Source organism: Aptenodytes patagonicus, chromosome 10 (assembly GCF_965638725.1).
Source record: "Aptenodytes patagonicus chromosome 10, bAptPat1.pri.cur, whole genome shotgun sequence".
Lineage (NCBI taxonomy): Eukaryota > Metazoa > Chordata > Aves > Sphenisciformes > Spheniscidae > Aptenodytes > Aptenodytes patagonicus.
In genome coordinates, this window is record NC_134958.1 from 22,562,063 (window position 1) to 22,584,226 (window position 22,164).

The 22,164-nt window shown below is 59.1% G+C and overlaps 3 protein-coding genes across 4 annotated transcripts; 1 reads left to right on the plus strand and 2 right to left on the minus strand.

Annotated features, from left to right (window-relative positions):
- Positions 1 to 678: 678 nt before the first annotated feature.
- On the minus strand, positions 679 to 13,517 carry SCAMP2 (secretory carrier membrane protein 2). The gene is given in 10 exon segments (XM_076348537.1): positions 679 to 871; positions 874 to 907; positions 1,983 to 2,100; positions 3,857 to 3,958; positions 4,467 to 4,626; positions 5,166 to 5,294; positions 6,017 to 6,134; positions 7,126 to 7,215; positions 7,886 to 7,966; positions 13,374 to 13,517. Coding segments are annotated over 10 exon segments (999 nt in total). The 5' UTR covers positions 13,431 to 13,517; the 3' UTR covers positions 679 to 761.
- A 620-nt stretch (positions 13,518 to 14,137) lies between these two features.
- On the plus strand, positions 14,138 to 17,282 carry MPI (mannose phosphate isomerase). The gene is made up of 8 exons (XM_076348538.1): positions 14,138 to 14,188; positions 14,678 to 14,805; positions 15,136 to 15,336; positions 15,427 to 15,568; positions 15,735 to 15,917; positions 16,041 to 16,214; positions 16,372 to 16,580; positions 17,030 to 17,282. The coding sequence occupies exons 1-8, from the start codon at positions 14,173 to 14,175 to the stop codon at positions 17,246 to 17,248; spliced, it is 1,272 nt and encodes a 423-aa protein (XP_076204653.1). The 5' UTR covers positions 14,138 to 14,172; the 3' UTR covers positions 17,249 to 17,282.
- A 909-nt stretch (positions 17,283 to 18,191) lies between these two features.
- On the minus strand, positions 18,192 to 22,123 carry FAM219B (family with sequence similarity 219 member B). 2 transcript variants are annotated; one of them, XM_076348540.1, is made up of 5 exons: positions 21,967 to 22,123; positions 20,895 to 20,985; positions 20,403 to 20,480; positions 20,069 to 20,117; positions 18,192 to 19,477 (listed from the first exon to the last, which is right to left on the minus strand). In XM_076348540.1, exons 1-5 carry the CDS (start codon positions 21,998 to 22,000, stop codon positions 19,322 to 19,324), a joined length of 408 nt encoding a protein of 135 aa, XP_076204655.1. In that variant the 5' UTR covers positions 22,001 to 22,123; the 3' UTR covers positions 18,192 to 19,321. The 2 variants fall into 2 exon arrangements, with proteins under 2 accessions (XP_076204655.1, XP_076204654.1); XM_076348539.1 differs by having other exon boundaries at positions 18,192 to 19,480; positions 21,967 to 22,121.
- Positions 22,124 to 22,164: the final 41 nt, after the last annotated feature.

The window sequence follows — 22,164 nt, forward strand, 5'->3', positions numbered from 1 at the left end:
CCGCTGATCCCTCCTGCCCCTCTCCCTGCCCGGGGCCGCGGGTGCTGGCGAAAGGGCACGGGAGCCCCGCGGGCCGTCGTCTGGATGATCCTCGTGGAAGCGGAGGGGGGGGATATCTGCCACGGGGGGAAACAAGGAGAAAGGTGGTTCCCCTCCTCTCTAACCCCCCCCCCACCCCCTGCTCCCAGGTTTTCCTTCGTGCCACGTTACCCCGACTCTCAGGAAGCTGTAAGCAGCTCAGAGGTCAAAATGCAGCATCGTGTTAAGTGTGACAAACCAAAAGTACAGTTTTTCACTCTTAAAATTAACGACATAAACTACATGCAAGTTACAACCCCCCCCCCCCCAAAAAAAAAAACAGCAGATAATCAAATTCTTCATAGCAAAGGCCAATAGAAGAGAGTAAAAATCAAAAACCTGCTTCCCCTTGCCTTCCTGCTACAGGACAGGGCGAGGGGAGGAAGAGAGACAAACACTCGGTATGTCCTGGATAGAGAAATATATTTGCTTCAGAGAATGTCTCCCCTATCTCCCCACACCCTAAAACAAGACAGGGAAAACTAATCTTCATAAACGTAGGCCAGCTGAAGCTAAAAAAAAACCAAACAAACCCCCCCACCTCTTCTCATCTGGAGTCGGCATCACAGAGCTAACATGGTACCGCTGAAAGTGCATCTTTAGGAAAAAAAAAAAACCACCCAAAAAAGAAGGTTGGGGTGACGACGGCAGGGGAAGCGAGGGGGAGGCGGCCCCTGGGAGGGCTAGTTTCCCCGGAAAGCACTCTGTGCGGCTGAGGAGGCCGCCCCAGCGGCTGCGTTCTGGAAGCCCCTGTTGGTGAGGATGCCTTGGGAAAACTCTTCCTGGCCCTTTGGAAACTGGCTCCCGTGCGCCGATACAGGGAATGCACCTGGGAGAGAGAGGGGGAAGAGAGGGAAGAAAAAACTCAGCCTGCAGGTAGGGGTTGCTGCACACGCCTCGCTTGCTTTTCCTCGGCCCCGTCGCTAACCAGCTCTCTCGGCGGCTAGAGAGGATGGGCTGGAGCCGTCGGCTCCATCTCACCCAGCACACGATGCTGCAGGTTTCAGGAGACCCTCATTTGTGGTAAAACGTGGAGCTCTCGGCAAGATGGCGGGTATCAGACCAAAAACCTCCTCTCCCCGCACCGTGACGGTACGGACGCTTAACCCTTGCGTTTACGGACACTTGCAGGGCAGGACCCGAAGGTGCCTGCAGCTACAAGCATCAGGTATTTCCTTCAAGATACAATTTCGGAGAAAAGGAGGAGGGGGAAGCAATAGAAGCAGGACCAGTTCAGCCTGTCCTTGCCTTCCCCAAAGCTACACTGCTGCCGTTCACCGTTCACCGTAGAAATGCAACCCTCGCGTGGTCGATCGGAAGGAGGAAGGGGGGGGGGGGGGCCCTGTGTCTGGCAGTCAGCGGGAAGGCACTCGTTCGGATCCCACCAGCCTTTGGAAAGTCCCACAACATCACGGCAGCAGCGACCGTAAAGCCCCGGATACCCCAACAAAGCGACGGCCTTCTCCGGGCAGACTCAAGCTAAAGGGAGGTGCAAGAAATTTGATGTCTGCCTTTGATGAAGGTGACACGTGGGACCTCGCCGGCCATCTTCTCTGGACAGCAGGCAATGCAGCAAGCCTTACTACACCCTCCTTTATTCTAAGGTGCACGGTTAACGGCGTGCCTTAGTGAAGCACCTGTGCCTCTCGTTCCCTCCCCGAAGGCTACTTTCCCACCCGCGGGTCCCCTTAGTGTTCAAGCAACTTGGCGTCGATGCAGGAAGCACGAGCAAAGATACTTTCATTAAAAGCTCGTGACCTGACAGGGCCCCGATTACATCTTCAAAAGCAAGCTAATCCCCAGAGAGAGGAGGAGGAGGAGGCGATCCCAGGATACCCTGGGAGCAGCCCGACCTGTGGATCCGCGATTCAGCCGAGACCTCGCCCTGCCTCCGAGCCACTCACCTGCTTCAGGAGGAAGAGCGAGAGAACCGCGCACAGCGTGAAGAATCCTGCCACCACCATCATGATGACAGCCACAGCCAGGTTCCAATGCAGCTCAGAGAGCGCCGCAATCCATCCGCTGCAAGACAGAGGGGAGCGGGGCGAGCTCAGCGAGCATTCGATTCACAGAATGAGGTGGGGCAGAGGGAGAAGAGGCACCGACGGCTGCACAAGAGCATTTGGGGGAAGGCTACAGGGAAGCGCAAACCCAGACATAATGGCTGTGGAAACAGGGACCCGGAGCTCATCCAGGCGCTCGTTTGGGGGCCAGAATTTCCATTATCATTTTTAGAAGCAGTCCACCTCTACACAAGGGAATCCCGCTCGCCCCACCCGCATTACAGCCCCGGCCCCTGCAGCACCCCCCTTAAGCAGCTGTCAGCACCCTTGGCGCCGTCACAGATCAAGTCACTTCCACGAGCACCTTCTCGAAGTTCAGCCAAGCAGCGCAGAGACAGGCTGCTGCGTCTGCATCGGAAGAGATCAGCTGGCGGGTCTGGAGCCTAGCCCCACACGTCACCGTGACAGCTCTGCGCGGCCAGGGATGTTAAGTGTTGGGAGAGGGAGGAAAGGGAAGGAAGGGATGAAGTAAAGAGCTACAGAAAGGAGGAAACTGGCAGCGGTTGAAGTGAAGGGGCAGGGAGGGTGCTGGGAGTTATCAGCGCTCGGCTGTGGGCGAAAATACCGAGATGCCTCACTCAAAACACCCTCCTGGGTGCTGGAGAAAGGAATCTTTCCAACTGCTAAACCAAGCAAGTCGTGTGCCACCAGGGGAGAGGGAGTCAAGCGAGCCAAACCGTCCCATTGGGTGTGCTGCACAACTTCTTGCTCGTTACGAGGAAGCGGAAAGGCGCACCATGCGCTACAGCCAAAAATAAACGCGCTGTCTGGCTGGAGGAGACACAGCAGAAAGCTCAACGCACGCTCTCCGAAGTCAGACTGAAAACGGAGTGCCCCCTCCCAGTCCCCCACGACTAGCACCAGCTAGCAGGGGAGGGAGCACGAGGACAGCTTTGCCCGTGAGCCGTTCTGCAGGCAGCGGGCAAAAATAGACAGCAGTTTCACTGCGCTCATCACCTGAAGGCTCCCCCCTCAGGAGAAAAACCACTAGCTGTTAACCTTTTCACCGTTCACAGTAACTCGGGAATCTGATCCGCGGCCAGCGCAGCAAGGCGAGAAGAAAGCTACTGCTCTCACGGCAGGGGACGGCTGCTGACAAGAGGCCTGCTGGACCCACTCCAGAAGCCCAGACTCACCCTTCTGTACAATGCCGTCAAGAAAGGGCGAGGGTAGAACCCTCTCTGCTTATTTTTTGAAGCACAGCCCACCGGCAACACACTCGAGAGAAGTTCAGGAAGAGTTTGGGGACAGAATCGGGCTGCTAGCAGCAGCGTGGAGTTCAGCCGTATCCAGACTCCGGGTCAGAGATCACTCACCCCCCACGCTACAGCCTCTATCGGGGAAGGCTCCCTTCTAACACAAGGCAGACATGGTCAACACTAGAGGCTCAGCATCAAGAAGGGATAAGTATTATACGTATTACGTGAGGGGGAAGGCAGCAGAGGAGGCGTAGAAGACCTCACGTACTCCTTTCAGCGCTGGCCGGCAGCGGAAAAGGTACATGCCTTTGCTGGGAGTAGGACGGGAAGAGCGGAGGAGAGAGGCAGCCCGGCTGGGACCTGCCAAGGCTGCGCATCAGGCGAGAGGGGAAAACCACGGGAGAAAGAACAGGCAGCTGTCAGAAACGGACCCCAAAGCTTCTGACAGTCGCAGCCCTGGCGAGAAAAAGCATCCGTGCAGGGCTGTGACACGGCAGCCCCTGAAGCCAAGCTTACCTGTCTCCCCAGCCAGGAATGCCGACAGCCTGGATGATGTAGATGACTATTTGGCACAAGAAGATGAAAAAGAAGACGAAGAAGCTGAAGGAACTGTCAGACCTGCAGGAGAGACGGCGGCAGGAGTGAAACCCAGGGACGTGATCCCTGCACAGACTCCCTTCTCTAAGAGGAGGGAAACAATTTCACAGTGAGCTCCTTTCTCCAGGGGAAAGCTGCTAAGGGGAGGCGATTTCAGGAGGAACTCATGCAGCGGCACAACTGACAACATGTCCACTGCGTATCGCAAAACCACCGCTCTGCCCAGGGCAGGACGGGGTGAAGGCAGCTTCCTTAACGCACGCGGCGTGCTCACCACATTAATGTACCAAACAGTTTCCCAGAAATGAATAAAAAAGTAGGACCCTATGATCGGCTAGGCTTGGATTTCGAGATGAAAAAGGACCACCACCCGATACTTCTAATACATTTAGGAACAAGTGGGTTTGATCTACTTAATGATGCAAAGAGCTGGAAAAATCCTTGCAGGCAATATACGATCGGAACAGATAAAACCACAGCTCCTCCCACTAAAAGATATATCCCCGTTACAGAATAAAATAGTACTTGCCTGAAAGCCTTGTAAATTGGTCGGTACCAACAGAGAAAGGCACAAGGGGTGAATAAAATAAACCACAGGATCGAGAGACCAAAGTCTACTCCTCTTTCCGTCTGGACTGTGAACCATGCCAGGCAAGCAAGCAGGTTTAGGAGCAGGGTAATCGAATGCACTGTTCAGGATGGGGGGGGGGGAGAGAGAGAGGAAAAAAAACCACCAGTAAATTCTTGGAAAACTCAGCAGCATCCCTTATCTCTCACTGAACACATGGAGCTCTGCAGAAATTAAGGAGACTTTGGGCCATCTGGTTTCCTTGCCTCCCTCGAAAGGAAAACGGAGCTTAACCTAAGAACCTCATCTGATCCTGCTGCTTACAACCAAATCTTAAATCTTTTCAGAGCACCAAAACTGACAAAGACGGTTGAGACTGTTTTGCACCCAACCTCCGAACTGCGCTATCCTGTTGTCTTTCAGAGTCTCAGGAGAACCGTTGAAGTCTCCATTAAACAACGATCAAAATTCTGCCGTGAGTGAACTATTCCCAAAGCATAAAACTTGGAGTCCTTTACACTTGCCTTCATAAGAAAGGAAGGGGGACGTTACTTTACCCTTGCAGACAACACCTACAGAATTTACTGTAGGGCAAAGCTCAGCGTCCGATACAGAACCTTCTCAGAAAGAGTTTTCATTGCAGTTCAAGCTATTACTCACGCATCCACAAGTAATACAGCATCTTGCATATCCGCTGGTAGTCAGCCGGGATGTCTGCAGAAAAATCCTGATAAAAACACGGCTTGATCGGACACTTCTTGGGAAGAGGTGGCCAGTTGTTTTGCCTCGCTGCGGAAAGGAGAAAGGAGCAGTTCTTCACTTGCTCTTCTCTCACTGAAAGACTAATTCGCACACCGTGATTTGCAAGTAGCCATTCGTATATACCGACATTAAAACCTTGGAAGAGGCTAGGTCTTGGTTAAGCAACTAGGTTTGAGCAGGGATGCGTTAACTCTGCGAGGCAGACCAGCCTAGCCTGAGGGCTTTCCTCTGTGGGAGGCAGAATTCCCCGGCAATGGCCAAAGGCCCGTCACAACCACGGCCACTCGGCACTACAGGTCCGGATTCAGCCAATTGAAACCAAGATTAGGGGAAAACATCGTTTCGCTGTGGTTAAGAGAGCCTCGAGACTGAAAAAAAGCTTTATTGCTCTCAGTGAAAAGCGTCACGCAACAGCTCAGACACGGATACAAAAATTGGTGTTTGAAGAACTTAACGTGGCCAAACGCAGATGCTGAGAGCACGCTCGAGGGCGGAGACCCGCCAGAGCTGGTCTCCAGCATCTCATCCCCGAGCTCGTTTCCCCATCTGGTAAGTTCTGGGGTGACGGGTACGGTCCCAAGAGGGTTGCCACAGCTGTGAGGGACTAGAGGAAAGACACGTGGCTTCTAAAAAAGCCGCATACCCTTGGACAGGCTGAGCCTTCATCGCATCCTGGCAAACCAAGCGACCCAGGCTTCCCTGGGCATCACGCTCCTTGCGGGCAGGGTGCTGCAGGAAGCGGTACTCACGATTAATGCTGGCTGTGTTACTCTGCAATTCCCTTTCCTTCTTCTCCAACTCAGCTGCCTTCCTCTCTAATTCTGCCTGCTGCTGAAGAAGCCCAGCCTGTGCTGCTGCAGCCACAGCCTAAAGTAGGGGGAGAAAAAGTTAAGTCCCTCCCTAAGCGAGGCCGGTGGCGATACCACCAGCAAACACACCAGATGCCAAACCGGGACGGAAGGAAAGGCAATTCAATAGCAACGATTGAGGACAATTTGAAAGCTGAACGCCCGTGGCTGATCTGAAACATCTCGAGGCTTTCTGCCTTACCTGCTAGAAGATAAAGATCAAGATCAATGCAGAACTCCACCCAGATGTCCCTCTCTTACCCCATGGGAAGACAGGGCTGGAAGAGCCCTCAGGAGGCTATCCAGTCTGTTGCCCAACCTCTACGCCCTTCCCTTTCAGCAGAGCTATGCTTTCCTCGCAGCTTCTTCTACCTCCCAGTCAGCCTCGCTGCTCTAAGTGCTCTTACAACAGAGCAGTGGGCAGGACTCCCGAGTTTACCGAGACAATTCCCTTCCCAGCCAGGAGAGGAGGTCTAAAGGAAAGGCAAGGCAGCAGTCTATCACACCTCTTTCCCGTGCATCTCTTCTACCTGCTCGCTGTTCCGAGAACTGACCCCTTCTCCTAGCAGCCTCGGCTTCTCTGCTCTTTGGATGAGGCGGTCCCGGCAGTCGGGTACTTGCCAGCCAGTCTAAGCTGCAGCTGCAACGTACAGCTAGACTGCATTTACACTCCTGGGACCGAGCGTGTCCGACCAGTCACCAGAACTAAGCTAAAAGCATTAGCAGGATCATTTCAGTGTTTGCAGAGGGAAGCCAGAGCAAAGTGAGCTCTGCTGCCAGAGGGACAGGGAAAAGGCATGACAAGAATTGCGTGTATGTATTCCCTATCGAGATCCGCTTCGCAAGGCGGGTACAAATGCAAGTTTAAAAGATGGCCTGCAGCTTCCCACACCCAACCCCGGAGAATCCCGTTCCCCTCCTATTCCCACACGCCTCCAGGGGCCCACAGGCGCTCCTTCACGCCCTCCAGCCCGGCTCTTGGGAAGGTGGTAAGCGAGGGGTTGCCATACCTGGGGAGTGGGCTCCACGGACGTCTGCAGAACAGCAGGCTGCGAGCGGCCAGGGGGCTGCGTGGCTGGCGTCGTCCGTGCTGCATTTGTCTGCATGTAAGTCGCAAGCAACAAGGCAAAAACATTACATATTGCTTCTTTTAGCAAAGGATAGTTCAAGTTTTAGCACAACTAGAACAGAAAGCACTAGCGGGAAGCGACTCTGTTTTCAAAAGTTTGTTAGTTCCTTAGTGCACCGGGGGAGCAGCACCTGAGGATTACGGGTATTAGGCAAAGGAGAAACAAAAAGGGATTTCGATCAGGTGTTTGAACTGCAAATATTGCTTTACCCCGGTTTCCCGTTCTCCTTTTCCCATCGCACACACGACAGCAGCCAGGAAATAAGAATGAAGTTCTTGCAGCGATCCCTCAAGGATATTGCCACAGCAGTTCAGCTCCCAACCCAGAGACCAAATAAATATTGATGCGCCCTGCCACGAAACATCTTCCCCTTCACACTTCACGCAGCTTAACTGCGAGCCAGCAGCAAGTTTGAGAGGAGCCGTTCCGCGCGAGCGGAGAGCTCCAGCCGGGAGTTGATTGCCGCTCCAGTGCGGGAGCAGTTGCTTGCAGCTTGCCACGCATGCAAAGAACTACTGTCCGTGGGGAGACCAGCTGCAAACACCTCACTCTTTGTCTTTTAAGCTGCACCTACCGAGGGACCTTCTACACCGCTAAAACCACTGCCAAGATACCTAGCGCAAAGACACATGGCACGTACCAGCTGGGAGCTCTCGGAAAAGGGGTTGAATTCATCCAAGCCACTTTGGCTAGCGTTTGTGAGCTGTGTCACCGAGGGATCCTGAAAGGAGAGAGAGCAAAGACAAATCGGCATCGATGACACAGGTCACCGTTAGCTCATACGTTATCCGCCCTGCCTGCCTTCCATCCACCCGTTAACTGGGAACGGGATGGGGCGAAACGCAGCCCTGCCACAGGTGGATGGCCTTGGCTGGCAACCAATTTAAATAACCAAGCAGATGACTATCAGCAAGGCGAGATTTGTGGGCAGAAGTAATCTCCCGTTCAGCCAAGAGGTACATTTGAGGAACCACAACGTGCTTTTGGCACAGGAGCCCTTTCTGCAGATTACTGCCGCTTACCTACAGCGAGTTATTCCCCGTTTCCAGGGACTCGAAGCGGGACCACGGATTCATTCACCCGTGGTCGGGGAGCTGCTGGACACCCAGGACCACCTCCCAAACCTCACCCGCCCCAGAAAGCGAGTGAGGATCCACAAAGCACAGCAGAGCCTCACAAAATGAGTTTCCAGGTACGACTCGGTCCTGGCTGATAGGTGTCAGCTGCCACCCAGGGCATTTGGGCCAGCAAGCTAAGATGCCAGTGATTGCTCTGAAAAGGTAGAACAGCCAGGAAAACCGAGCTGGAGGCGTGACACCAAGTGCTTTCGGAGGTTTTAATTCCGCCGGCGTAACAGCTGCGTTCACCTGTACTCACAGCATCTCCCACTCGCCCCCGTCAAATAGCCCGAATGTTTAAAAAAAAGGCGCTCTGCACGTCTACTGAAAACGCCTTTCCTCCCTCACCTGCAATGCGCCCAGCTATTTTTATCTTCTCTTTTACACACGCTACTTTCCATAAAAAGATCCCTCTTTGACAGCCAGACTTGGACCTCTGGAGTCTTTCTCTCCCCAGTTATTAGAGAAACGAGGTACTTTTTGAAGTCAGAAATCCCACTGCGAGAACAGCCTGGCAACCTGATAGCTGGGTGCGGGTAAAATAAATAAATAAATAAATAAATAAAATTAAAAGTGACTTTTTATCCCTCCCTCCCCCTTGAGCTCAGTCGTTTTAATTTTGTGGTTAATGGGGTGAGAAGCAATTGAGGCTGCGACAAGGTAAGGGCGAGCGATCGAGGTGTACGGGGGCTGACCGAGCCCGCGTGCTGCAGAGAAGTCTTTTGGCTTGTCTGCAACCCTCTGGAGGCATTCCCCGGGTTTTTAGCGCAGCCTCCTGCTGAGCAAGATGCGTACGGAACAGTTAATGAGTAACCTCACACATCTCCTCGATAGCAGGCACTCCCTACGCGACAGGTTGCACTAGTTTATGAATCACCCCCGGGTGAGGGATCTCAGACGACGTTTTCGGATGCTGCACAACTCCCCGGCCAGGCAGGGCCGTAAAAAAAAAAATAAATAAATGGGGGAGCACCAGCAGAACCGCCACACTGGAAATAAGGGCTGCAAGGACTCAAGGCACAGGTTTTCCTTCACTACTTACTCCTCTGGAGGCTTTAGCTTAACCAGTTTCGCAGACGCATGGGCTGTCGACACAAGCTTACAAGTCAGTTAACGCAGGATAGCTACTGCGTGCTAGCACGATACCCTTTAATCCAGAGCAGGCGAGGTCCCAGCCCAACGAAAGTCCAGCAGAAGACGACCGCACAAGGAAGAGAAACTCCCTTAAGGTATGGGAAGAGGAAAGCAAAACCTGCATAACCACTTTAAGAGCCTGAACGATCAGGCTGGGGGGAAAGCGCTCAGAAATAAGGAGCCACACCAGCATACGGAGGCGAAACACACAGTTCTTTCTTCCCGTCGCTCAGCTCCGTTCAAAGAGAAAGGCCCTGACTTAAGCGGAGGCTCACCAGCGCAGCGTTGCTATCGAAAGGGCAGGCTGCCGGTGGCCTGAGCAGGGCAGGGAGAGCAGCGCCACTGTTTCACTGCTTCCAGCTGCGGAACAGTTTGATTTCAAAGGGAGACGGCCTCTCGTCTTATCGCGTAGTTTAAAAAAAAAAATAAAAGAATCACTTAATTAGGCAGCACGGCCAAGGCAAGGCAGCTCAGCTCAACTTGCTTGCTATTGCGCAAGTGTGTCCAAAATAGCTATACGAAGAGCAGGGAATTTGCAACAAAGCTGAAGTGTGTTTGGACATGTGCGCCTGTGCCCTGGACAGGGCAGGAAGGAAAACAGCAGCTGTGAAACCGAGGGTGGTATAAAGGCACCGGCTTCCGCAAGCCCGGACTACACAGCCTGAACGGTGAGTAAGCGCGAGAAACGCAGAGGAGACGAAGGAGGAGTTGCCCGCAAACTCCACATTTTACAGTTATTTTCTGCAAGCTACAGACTAAAAGACAGTTGACCCTCCTGAAACGAGCACGAGCCCGACTCTTTACGCTGTGAAACAGGGACTTAATTCAGCCACTGAACCACTCAAAGCCGCGTTACCCGGCTGTCCCTCCTCCGAGGAAGCAACGGCGCTCCCCTCCCTGCCCCAAAGGCCCCACGTGCCTCTCCTTTCGGAGGGTTTAGTTGTTAGGACCCCCAGTTAAACTCGAGCAATTCTTCTCAGCTCGTTTCCCGCTTCAGAGCTAAGGAAGAGCCTGAGCACCCGAAGGCTCTCTCTACTTCTCCAGCTATTCCGTTTCATTTAACAAGTACGTCCAGCCGCAGGCTTCGCGCTCACAAGTCAATCATTAGATTGATCTGCAGGATGCCAGCGAGCAGATCCCCGTTTGTTGCCCTTCCTACCACCGCTTCCACAAGCGGTAGGGACACATGATGTCATTTTTCATGACTTCAAATTCACCAGTGCAGAATAATCTCGTGTTTGGACCGAGTTGCGCTGACACGAAGATTAAAACCGTTTTCAAACGCGGTGTTTAACGCAGATACGAAGTTGCTGTCGCACCGTGCCAGCTGGTAGAGCTGCTGGAAGATTTCGATACAACAGGTTTGTGCAAGAAAGGATATTCTTCCATTTCTTTCTGTTCCCGCAGGTTAAAGAAACGAAACGAAACAAGATGCCTCTCCAGATGAGATCAAGGCAAGAGAACTCAAAGGAGAATCACCTGGAACCTAACACGGTGGCTGTCTAAATACCACGGTGACTGCCCCAAATATCGCCAGTCCTGCAGTCAGCCACCAGCGTGGGACCTCAGAGCACCGCCGCTGCCTGGAAGACGCGTGGAGAGAAACCTCAAGGATTTTGATTATCGATATCTCTAAAGAAGATGGAAGTTCCCAGCCCTGCCTGAAGCTTGCATCGAAGTTTTGGAGGTAGGTGCCACTTACAGCAGGTTACTGAACAAACGAAGGCAGTTAATGATCTCTCGTTAACCGGTTACAATAAGTAACAGAAAGAAGAGCCAGAGATATTTTTAACAGGACCAAACCAGCTTATTCTGTACCAAGCTTATCGAACATCATGAACAAAGTCTCCTTAACAGGCAAAGATCCCCAGTTATGTCAGGATTCGCAGAGTACGAGGCGCTACGCTGGGATCCACAACAAGGAAAGACGACCCCGGTGCTCTCCCCAAGAGGTATTCGTCAGCGTGACAAGGCTGGGAGGGCGAAGACGCCTCTAGTCTTTCAGCAAGATCTCCAGAGCGCGTGGAAGGGGATGGCAGCGCCTGCCAGGCGGGCACACCGTGTCCGTCCGTCCCCCCCCAGCCCTGCGCAGCACTGAGCCAGCACGTGGAGCCAAACCCCGGCAGGGAACGGGCTCGTTTCATCAGATTTACTAGACCGGGGCAGCGCCGTCCTACATCGTGAGATGCCATTTTCAAATCGGAGAGACAGGGCTTCGAGGCTGCGGGCAGCAGCAGCCGGAGGCTCCTCGCGTCCAGCTGCTGATGACAGGGGAAATTTTTCTTTTTAAAAAAAAAAAAAGGGACAAAGGTAAAAGCAAAACCTCACGCTCCCGAAAGGAGGATGTAAAGCCTGCCACAAAGGCCAGCTGTAGCTGCAGAGAGCCGTCAGACAACCGCAGGGGCATCCACGGTGCAACGTACGCTTCTCCTCATTAAAAAGTAAGCCTGACATCAGAGTTGCCTGTTGTAAATCGCGTCCAATCTTTTTTTGTTTAAACAGTGAGTAAAGCGCGACCACAGCCCTGTTCGGTCAGATACCGGGGCAGCTATAACGTGCTTAAAACAACCGAATATTTACTTCCTCAGTGCCAAAGCAATAAATCCCTACAGGAACAGCGACCGTGCATGTAAGCCACCCTATATTCCCCCCCCCCCACGGAAGGAACATGACGGGAACATCGTCATCCAAACCCTTCCCGAGACACACGGGAGCGCGTTAAACTGGAGGTGATGGAGAGAAAGGATTTTTCTCCTCCGATTTCACTTTGATTCCTCAAAACACTGAGCCCGATCAACAAACAGTTTCACTTTGGCTCGGCCACGACAGCAGAGGTCAGGAAACCACCCCTTCCTGCAGATTACGTCCCAGCCAAACAGCAAAGGTAGGGCAGCGTCCGCAGCCGCTCACCGACGAAAGTCGAAAGCCCGGACGCTCGTTTTCACACCACCGCCACATGAGTCGGGTCCGAGAGGCCGTTCCCGGCCAACTCCCTGCGTAAATGACCCCACGTTTTCAGAGCACAGAGGTTAATCCGACAGAGGAGAAACCCAGCGAAAGCAGAGGAAGTCTCCAAGAACCTCGGAGGCTTCGGCCCCCCCCGAAAACCCCGGCCAAAGGATGCGCTTTGCCTTACGGGCTTCAGCTGTAAGAGCTGACGCTGCAGGACGTTGAAGGCAGACCCCGCAGGGACCCACCGGTCGGCTGGACCGCCGCGTAGCACGGCCGAGAGAGGCCCCTCGCTGGGTTGTTTTTAATACCTCTGCGACTCAGGCACGTTTCGGCGTCCTCCGAGGCAGGGGCGGACCGCTGGCCCTGAACCCCCCTCCCCAAAGCCTTGGGGGGGGGGGGGGTGGGGGTGGGGGGTGACGGCGGCTGGGGCTCGAAGCACAGGAGGAAGCGAGACCCCCTCCTCGAAAGGAGGGGGGGAGAAGTGCGGGCTTCGCGAGCAAGCCAGGGCGGGAAGGGCTCCCAGCGCCGGCGGGCAGAGCCCCCCCCCCCCGCCCGCCCCGGATCACACCGTCCCTGAGTCACCCCCGGGGGGCTGGGGAGGGGGAGCGGGGACCCCCGGGGACCCCCCAGCCGCGGACGGAGGAGGAGCCGGAGGGGGATGAGCGAGGCGGGGGCAGGACGGCCCCGGGGGGGGGTACCGGGGGTCCCGGCCCCGCAGCGCGGCCCTGGGGGTCCCGGCCCCGGTCCCAGCACGCCCCCCCCCTAATCCCGCCCCCTCTCCCTGATTGGCCACGGCGGGGAGAAGCGGCGCCGCCATTGGCCAGCGACGCTTCAGTCAGTGCCACGTCCCGCCGGCGGCGGGCAGGGAAGGGAAGGGGAGGGCTGGGCAGGGGGAGGAAGGGGTCGCCCGGGCCCGGTGCCCACCTGGAAGGGGTTGACGTCCACCGGGTCGGCGAACGGGTTGGTGTCGAAGCCCGACATGGGCGCGGTCCCCGCTGCTCCGCTCCGTGGTTCCGTGGTCCCGCCGCCGCCGCCGCCAGCCGCTGCCGCCGCGCCAGGCACTTCCGGGTCAGCCGGGGCGCCTGCGCCGCCAGCCACGTGACTGACCCGCCCACCGCGCAGGCGCTTTGACCCCGCCGGGACGGGCGGCTCCCGCGGGGCGGGGCCGCGTGACGTCACAACGGCAGCCACCGCCTATGGCGCGGGGGGGGGCGGGGCGGTGTTTACCCTATAGGCGGGGCCGCGCTCTACGGGGGGGGGGGGGGGGCACCTATAGAGGGACCTATGGGGGGGGGCGGGCTCTGCAGGGGGTGTCCCTACAGGGCGCACAGCCCGCCCCCTACAGCCCGCCCCCTACAGCACGCCCCCTATAGAACGCCCCCTATAGAACGCCCCCTATAGAACGCCCCCTATAGAACACCCGCTGTAGCGGCCCCTATAGCCCCCCCCCTAGACCCCGCAGAGGTTCACGGCGGGCGGGCGGTGCCGGTGCTGGGGCCGGGGGCCGCCGGCCGCGCAGCCCCGTGGCGTTCTCCCCTATGGCCGCCATAGGGGGCGCGTAGGGCCCTGCCCCGCCCAGCCCGGCCCGGCCCGGCCGGGGGAGGCGGTGCCGCCGCCGGAGCCGCCGCCGCGGGACTACGGCTCCCGGCCTGCCCTGCCCTGCCGTGCCGTGCCCGGCCGTGCCGCGCCGCGCCGCGCCGTGCCCTGCCGCGCCGGCCGAGCCATGGCGGAGCTCCGGGGTGAGCGGGGCCCGGGGGCCGCCCGGGGAGGGGGGGTGGGGTGGGGGGGATGGGGGCCAGCGGGCACCTCCCCGGGGGATGTGGGACCCGCGGGCCCGCAGGCTGTCCCCAGGGGGGTGGGCAGCCCCGTGGGGAGGGGGACCCTTGGCTGGGCGGGTCACCCCCACGGGGATGGAGACGCTCCCCCCCCCCCCCCCCCCCCCAAACCTCGGGGACCCCCAGGGCGGCGGGGCAGAGGCACCGAGACCCCTGCCCGCAGCCCGGGGACCCCCGAGCCCCCTATACCACGAGGTAAAATTGCCTCCCCCCAAAAAATACACCCTCTCCCCCCAAAGCCCTGGGTCCCTGCCCTGGCCCCCTCTCGCCCCTCACCGGAGGGCTCGGGGCTACCTGGCTCACGCCCCCACCGCCGGGGTGCCTGGGAGGGTTTTGGGGGGCAGAGGGTTATTTCTGGCCCCCCCCCCCCAATGTCTGGCTTCCCTCCCGCAGTGTTCCCCCTCTCCTGCGCCGTGCAGAGCTACTCCTGGGGGAAGGTGGGGCTGGAGAGCGAGGTGGCCAAGCTGCTGGCCAGCAGCGACCCCCTGGTCCAGATCCAGCCCGACCGGCCCTACGCGGAGGTGAGTGCCCGGCCGTGCGTCCCGATGTCCGTCCCGGTCACGCGGCCATCCCGGCCGGCCGGCCATCCCAACCGGCCGCGGCTCTCACCATCGCAGGTCCGGCCGGCTCGGGGAGGGACGCGGCTCCCCGGCCCGTCCCCGGTCCCCTATAGCCCCGGGGGGCTGCGGGGCTGGCCGGGGAGGAGAGGAGAAGCCCGGCGTGACTCAGCCCCCGAGGGAGCTGCCTTGGCCACATCGATCGCCTCCGGGGCCAAACAGCCTCGAGAAAAGCCCAAGTCATCCTGTTGGCCGCCCGGCTCAGGGGTCCGTCTGTCTGTCTGTCTCCCGCAGCTCTGGATGGGCGCGCACCCCCGGGGCGACGCCGTCATCCGGGATAACCGCATCCCCCAAAAGACCCTGGGCCAGTGGATCGCCGACAACCCTGCCTGCCTGGGGGCGAAGGTGAAGGACGCCTTCCAGGGTCGCCTGCCCTTCCTCTTCAAAGTGCTGTCGGTCAACACCGCCCTCTCCATCCAGGCGCACCCCAACAAGGTAAGGAGACCCCCGGGGGGGGGGGGGGCAGCCCCGGCCGGACCCCACGGCCCCGGGGAGCTCACCCAGCTCCTCTGCCCCCCTCTCCAGGAGCTGGCGGCGAAGCTGCACGCCCAGTTCCCCGAGCACTACCCCGACGCCAACCACAAGCCCGAAATGGCCATCGCTCTCACCCCCTTCGAGGGCTTGTGCGGCTTTCGGCCGGTGGAGGAGATCGTCTCCTTCCTCCAGAGTAAGGATGGCGAGGGAGGGCGGTCGCGAGGTCGGACCCCGATGCCACCTTCCCTCCCTGTGGTGGGTTTGGGGTGGGGACGGTGGCTGTGGTACTTTGGGATGGGGTGCTGGGCTCCCCCGCGGTGGCGGCCGCCGGGGATGACTTGGGCTGGCCACCCCGGCAGCCGTCCCCGAGCTGCGGGCGCTGATCGGGGAGGTGGCGGCGGAGCAGCTGGAGCGCAGCGGGAGCGACGACCCCCGCGGCGTCTCGGCCGCCCTCCGCGTCTGCTTCACCCGCCTGATGAAGAGCGAGAAGAAGTTCTTCGTCGACCAGCTGAACATGCTGGTGAAGAGGATCTCCCAGGAAGGTGGGTCCTCTGCCCGCCGCAGACCCCCCCAGAGCGGTTTTGGGGGGACCGTGTTTAGGGGAGGGGACGGGGCACCCCCCCCAGCTCCCTCCCCAGCGTTGCGCCTGGTCTCTGCCCACGCAGCGGCGGAAGGGAAGGACACGTCGGGGAGCAACGGGGACCTGCTGCTGCGGCTGCACTCCCAGTACCCGGGGGACATCGGCTGCTTCACCATTTATTTCCTCAACCTGGTGAGGCTGGAGCCGGGGGAGGCCATGTTCCTGGGAGCCAACGAGCCCCACGCCTACCTGCAGGGAGGTGAGCATCGCGGCGGGCTTTCCTCACCCAGGCCCTCGCAGGGACTGTCCCCCAGGGTGGCCGCGGTCTCCTGCACAAGGTTGGACCCCCCCCCTGCCCCAGCCTAGGACGGGCGGGAGGGCCGGGGTGGGCTGACAGCGCTGCCTCCTCCCCGCAGACTGCGTGGAGTGCATGGCGTGCTCGGATAACACGGTGCGCGCCGGGCTCACCCCCAAATTCATCGACGTCCTCACCTTGTGCGAGATGCTCAACTACACGCCGGCGCCCAGCAGCTCCAAGATCTTCCCGGCCGCGCAGAGCCAGCTCGACCCCAGCGTCTACCTCTACGACCCGCCCGTGCCAGACTTCGCCATCATGAGGATAGAGGTGAGCGGCAACGGATCCGCTTCGGGGACGCGGGGGGGGGGACACGACACCAGGACGGGACACCCCGACTTGGCTGTGCTCTTGGACATCTGGACATCTCGGTGTTGGCTGGGGTTTTCTTGGCATGGGTTCGCTCGCCCTTGCGGCTGCTGCCCTGGGGAGGATGGAGGGATGCTTGGGGCTGCCGGTGTCACCCCCGGGCAGCACTGCAGGCTCCCCTCCCTCCCCCGTTCTCCCTGCCTAGAGCTCGCTCACCTTCTCCAGCAGCTCCGGGCAGAGGGAGGAGCGGGAGGAGGTCTCGGGGGTGCAGCTTGGGTGTCTTCAGCTAAGCTGAGGTCCCTGGGCTTGGGCTGCGGCAGGGTGCGGCTCTGGGATGACCCCCCTTCCAGCTCTCCAAAGAGAAGAAAAGCTGGGGGAGAGTCGAGCCGCGGCGACCCTTTCCATTGCAGATCCCCCCCTCCATCAAGCTGTACCTCGTCTCCGCCGTGGACTCTGCCAGCATCTTGCTGGTGATCCAAGGGACAGCCGTGGGCACCTCCACAGCCGCAGCCTCCGAAATGACTCTGCGTCGTGGCTCCGTGCTCTTCATCTCCGCTAACGAGAGCATCTCCCTCCACCTCTCCTCGCCAGACGGGATGCTGCTCTTCCGAGCCTGCTGCCTCCTCTGAGCGGGACCCGGGACGCTTGGCCCTCCCCCCCCCCCCCCCCCCCTCCGGCCCCATCGCTCCACATTTGAGTAGATAGAAACTGGCCCGGGCAAAGTCATCTCGCTTGGAAGCTTCCCCTCCATCTATTAAACCCCCAAACCAGCCCGCACCCCACGTATAGAAAGAGCAATGCCACGAATCGACTCCTCGGCCGTGGCGCGGAGCAGAGCGGGCAGAGGAAGAGCATCTCCCCTCGCAGCTCATTAGCCACGTCCCGGTAGCATCATCCCCTCTGGGTGCTGCCGATGCCACACGGCGACTCCTTTTATTATTGTTTCCCCCCCCCCCCCTTCCTTCTCGCCGAGAAGCGGCAGGGAGGCCCGAGGTCTGCACCCCGGCTCTCGAGCGTCTCTGCCCGGCTTCGAGGAGCTGCTGCTCCCTCCTGCCAATGTGATGCTGAGGCTTCCTCCTGCTCCTGGGTGCCTGGTGGGCTCTTCCCGAGCCCGGCCGACGGCGGGCAGCCCTCTGAGCCGCGTCACCCCTTCCCCGGCTGTAAAAGGGGGCTGCTTGCGGGGGGGACGACGGAGCTGGAGAGCCTCCGGTGCTGTGAATAAAGCGGTGACTTTGTCCTCGGCGCAGGGCAGCGTGGTGTAGGGAGCAGGAGGAGGACGGAGAGAAGCCGTGGCGTTTGCAGGGCCTTGGGGACCGGAGGTGGAGGTTGGGGGGGGGCAGCTCTGGCATCCCCCCAGCCCCGGCTGCAACCTTCCCCGCATCGCCCCGCGGCAGCATCGGCCCGGGCAACGCGGCAGCTCTGCAGGAAAACGGGACACCGGGGTAAAATGTGACGGGGGAAACCAGATCGCTCCGAAAATGCGCCAGGGTCAGGGAAGGAGCCCGGGTCAGGGAAGGAGCCCTCCCGAGCGGGGCTCAGCCCCCCGTCACAGCACCAAACACACGCTCCGAGTAACGAGATCCATTTTATTGAGTGCTCCCTTCAACAAGGAAAATAATACAAAAAAAACCAACCCAGTTCAGGTCTCTAGACATCGAATATTTAAATAAGGTTTCTTTATAAGCAGCTGATCGTCCTCTACGTAGTTATGGCAGGACCGTGATTTAAGGCAACTTTTAAGGCTCAGAGCGGGTAGGCTCCCCAGCCACCCCAAACCTGCACCCAGAGGGACCTGCGCAGAGCTGGCACCGGGGGGGTCGGCACTGCCCCTCGCCTGCATCAAAGCAGCTTTGGGGAGAACTGGAACGAGCCATTCGCTCCAAACCCAGAACCGACGGACTTTTAACGGGTCCCTCGAGAGGCGGAAAGCGGGGAGGTCCCAGCCCGAGCGGCAGCCGCTGGTGGCTGTAACAAATGCAGACGCCTAAAGCTCAGCGGCCTGCCCCGCTCCGCTCCGTTAGGTTTCTCCCCGTCTTACCTTCTCTGCCGGAGCAGCATCTTTGATTCGGGTCAGCCCAGGCTTTGGGAGGAGGCAACCCGGCAGCAATTAATCGCAAGCAACACGAGATAGGTAAATGAAGCGGCCGACCCCAACCTCGCTGGCTTGGCCTCAGCCAGCCAGGGAGGAGGGGTGACTAAAGGTAAAATAAATAGAAGAGGGGTCTCGGGGCTTGCCAGCCCGGCCCCACACCGCGGCAGTTCGACCCCACCGTCAACCACCTCTTCGCTGGGGAGGGCAACCCACGTCCGGGGCCAGGTTCCTAATCCTCGACGTGGCCAATTAAAGGAGAAGAAGAGGTCAGGAACACCGAAGAGCATTTGCTGCTGCACCTCCCTTCCCTTTATACCCCCAGGGAGGTGCCCCAGGCTCTGCTCCTCCTCCCTCCCCACCCCAGCCAGGCGACGGGTCCCATCCAGGCCACCTAAACGTCACCGTGCCACCTCTCCCCGATACTGCTGAGCCTAAGGAAAAGTCCTTCGGGGTTAGTTGGCTGCTGCCGCTCACCACGAGCAGCGTCGCAGCATCGTTCGGTCCCTGTGTCACCATCCCGGCGTGGGACACGGACACCAACAGCCATCCCACGGGACAAAGAAAGTGCTGGCTTTTGACCTGTTCTTGCACGGCCCCGGCCGAGCGGCGTCTACTGGATCACGCAGGAGAGGTTTTCTCCGAAACAACAGGGGCAAGAAGAGGAGGCGATGGGTTTTGGGAGGATGAGATCCAGATCTTCGTCATCGGGGACCTCGTCAAGGTGGTACCCATCCTGCAGCAGCTGCCGGCTCAGGTCCTGGTTCACCTGCTGGGGGGGGGGGGAACAAAGGAGGCAGAGCTGGTTAAAATTAGTCCCAGTTTAGTTAAAATTTAGGTCCCGGGGCTCGCAAAGGGTAGGGCTGCGAGCAGGAAGGGCATCGCGTCCTCCCTCCAGTGCCTTCGCGGGGGGAGAAGCAGCGCAACCGGAGCAGAGAAGGCGAAAGCAAAAGTCCAAAGAGCTTTTCCTGGGCTGCAGCACCCCGACACCCACACCCCCCCTCCCCCCCCCCCCCGGGCCCCGTGCATCCCGAAACACCCCGCGGGCTGCGACACCCTTGTACGATGGAGCTCTTCAGCTGCCCCGCTGCAGGGTCTGGGGGTAGGCGACGCTTTAGGTGCGAAGGGCGAAGCGGCGACAGCCAGCCGGGGCTCGCAAAAGGGAGATTCGTGCACGGCTTAAATGTTACCGGGCAGCAGAGGCAGCAGTTCTGCCGAGCAGAGCTCTGCGGGATGGACGCGCGCGCACACACCCCGCAGGGGCGATGCTTCATTTCAGCCCCTGTACAGACCCCGAGGTGTAACGGGGGCGAGGGAACCCGCGGGGACCGCGCCCTCGGGGTCAAACCCCTGGACTTGCCTCGGCGGAGGAGTAGCCCGAGGAACATCTGGATCCCAGCTCCCCGTCACTAAGAGAAGAAGGAAACGGTCAGAGCCAGCTGGGAAGCGGCGTCTTCGCTTGGGATACAGACGAGGGAACCTCGGTGGGAGGAAAAAGGGAGCCGGCAGCGTAACCCCAAGGGATTTGTTAAATTTGGGACAACAGGAGGGCTTCGCTGCCGAGAAGCGCCCAGAGCAATTGGGGATGCTCTACAAGCGACAAGGAAAATCAATCCCCCCCCCAAAAAAAACCACCAGCTCTGAGCCTGCAACACCCCCCACCCAAAATCCTGGGATATTCACCCAGTCCCCACCTGTCCGAATCGAGGGAGACCAGGTTTTCATCCGCCGTCTGGCTGAGCGCCGTGTAGCCCTTGTTAAACTTCACCGACCTGCCGGAAAGCAGAGGAACAAGCCCGTAAGGCATTCTGGTGTGGAAATGCAGCCACGGAGCTGACGGGCTGCGGAGCCAGGGCAGGAATCCCGGTCCCGAACGTCCCTTCCCACCCAGGCGTTGTCCAGGGCCACCACCAGCCAAGAATAAACTCCATCTAAGCTCTGGGCTACCCGATTAAATCCTTAACGCCGAACCATCCCCAAAACAAAGAGAAGGAGGAGCACGGCCCCTGCTAGAGCAACTCCTAACTTTTGCAGGAAAAGCGCTATCTTTTATTACCTCGGACGCTTGCCGGCCACAACAGAGCCAGCAGGCTGAAGTCCCAGACTCCTTTTTTAATCCCGAGTTCCCCAGTCTCCCCAAGGAATGCGGAAAAATACATCTCGGGAAAAGAAAACCGGGATCAGACCTTTTAGGCGCCGGCTTCGGCTGGTGCGGCGCGGGTCCCCCCAGCAGCCCCTGCCTTCGCAGCGCCGCCTTCGCCAGCTCGCGCTGCCTCTCTGAAAGCCAAGCACAGGGGCAGAGCTAAAAATGCCCAAGCACTCCCCAAGGGTCCTTTTTTTGGGGGCGGGGGGGGGGGGGGCCATTGCAGGTGGGTGGGCATTGCGGGTGGGTCGCGGGGATGAGGAGGAGGACCCAGGGACGGTGATGGGGACATTTGGGACGTGGGGATGGGGACGTGGCGGTGGGGATGTGGGGATGGAGACGTGGCAATGGGGATGGGGACATGAGGATGGGGACGTGGGGATGGGGACGTGGGGATGGAGACGTGGCAATGGGGATGGGGACGTGGGGATGGGGACGTGGCGATGGGGATGGGGACGTGGTGGTGGGGACCTGGGGATGGGGACGTGGCGGTGGGGACGTGGGGATGGAGACGTGGTGATGGGGATGGGGACATGAGGATGGGGACGTGGGGATGGGGATGTGGTGGTGGGGATGGGGACGTGGCGGTGGGGACGTGGGGATGGAGACGTGGCAATGGGGATGGGGACGTGGTGGTGGGGACCTGGGGATGGGGACGTGGCGGTGGGGACGTGGGGATGGAGACGTGGCGATGGGGATGGGGACATGAGGATGGGGACGTGGGGATGGGGATGTGGTGGTGGGGATGGGGACGTGGAGGTGGGGACGTGGGGATGGAGACGTGGCAATGGGGATGGGGACGTGGCGGTGGGGACGTGGGGATGGGGATGTGGCGGTGGGTACGTGGCGATGGGGATGGGGACATGAGGATGGGGACGTGGCAGTGGGGACGTGGGGATGGGGACATTGGGGATTGGACATCGTAGGGAGAGCACGGGGGCACTGCAGTGCCTTCCATAGGCAGCACCTACGGGTTTTTATGGGGTTTTTTTTAATGGTTTTATCCCACCAAGGAATAAAAAGGCCACTTTCGGTCACTCCCGCCCTGGGCGAGAGGCGCAGATGTCTCCCCAAATCCCGGCAGAGTCCCTGGGACAACGGCGAGCATCGCTTACGGAGCTTGGCGTGAATGGAGGGAGGCTTGCTCATGATGTACGGTCCCCTTTTCTCCACCGCATCCGCCGGCTTGTTCAGCCTCTTGCTTTCAGCCCGAATCAGCTAAAAAAAGGGAAAGGAGCAAATTTAGTAGCATCTCCCTGTGGGGATGAAGTAAACCGGAGTCATCTCGGAGAGCATCTGGTCACTCTTGGGAA

Coding starts and splice junctions, on each gene's coding strand:
- MPI (XM_076348538.1), top strand. Junction 15,918..16,040: donor GAAGAGGATCTCCCAGGAAG/GTGGGTCCTCTG, acceptor CTGCCCACGCAG/CGGCGGAAGGGAAGGACACG. Junction 16,215..16,371: donor CCACGCCTACCTGCAGGGAG/GTGAGCATCGCG, acceptor TCCTCCCCGCAG/ACTGCGTGGAGTGCATGGCG.
- FAM219B (XM_076348539.1), bottom strand. CDS start 22,000: ATGAGCAAGCCTCCCTCCATTCACGCCAAGCTCC. Junction 20,118..20,402: donor GTCTCCCTCGATTCGGACAG/GTGGGGACTGGG, acceptor TTCTTCTCTTAG/TGACGGGGAGCTGGGATCCA. Junction 19,481..20,068: donor CGGGCTACTCCTCCGCCGAG/GCAAGTCCAGGG, acceptor CCCCCCCCCCAG/CAGGTGAACCAGGACCTGAG.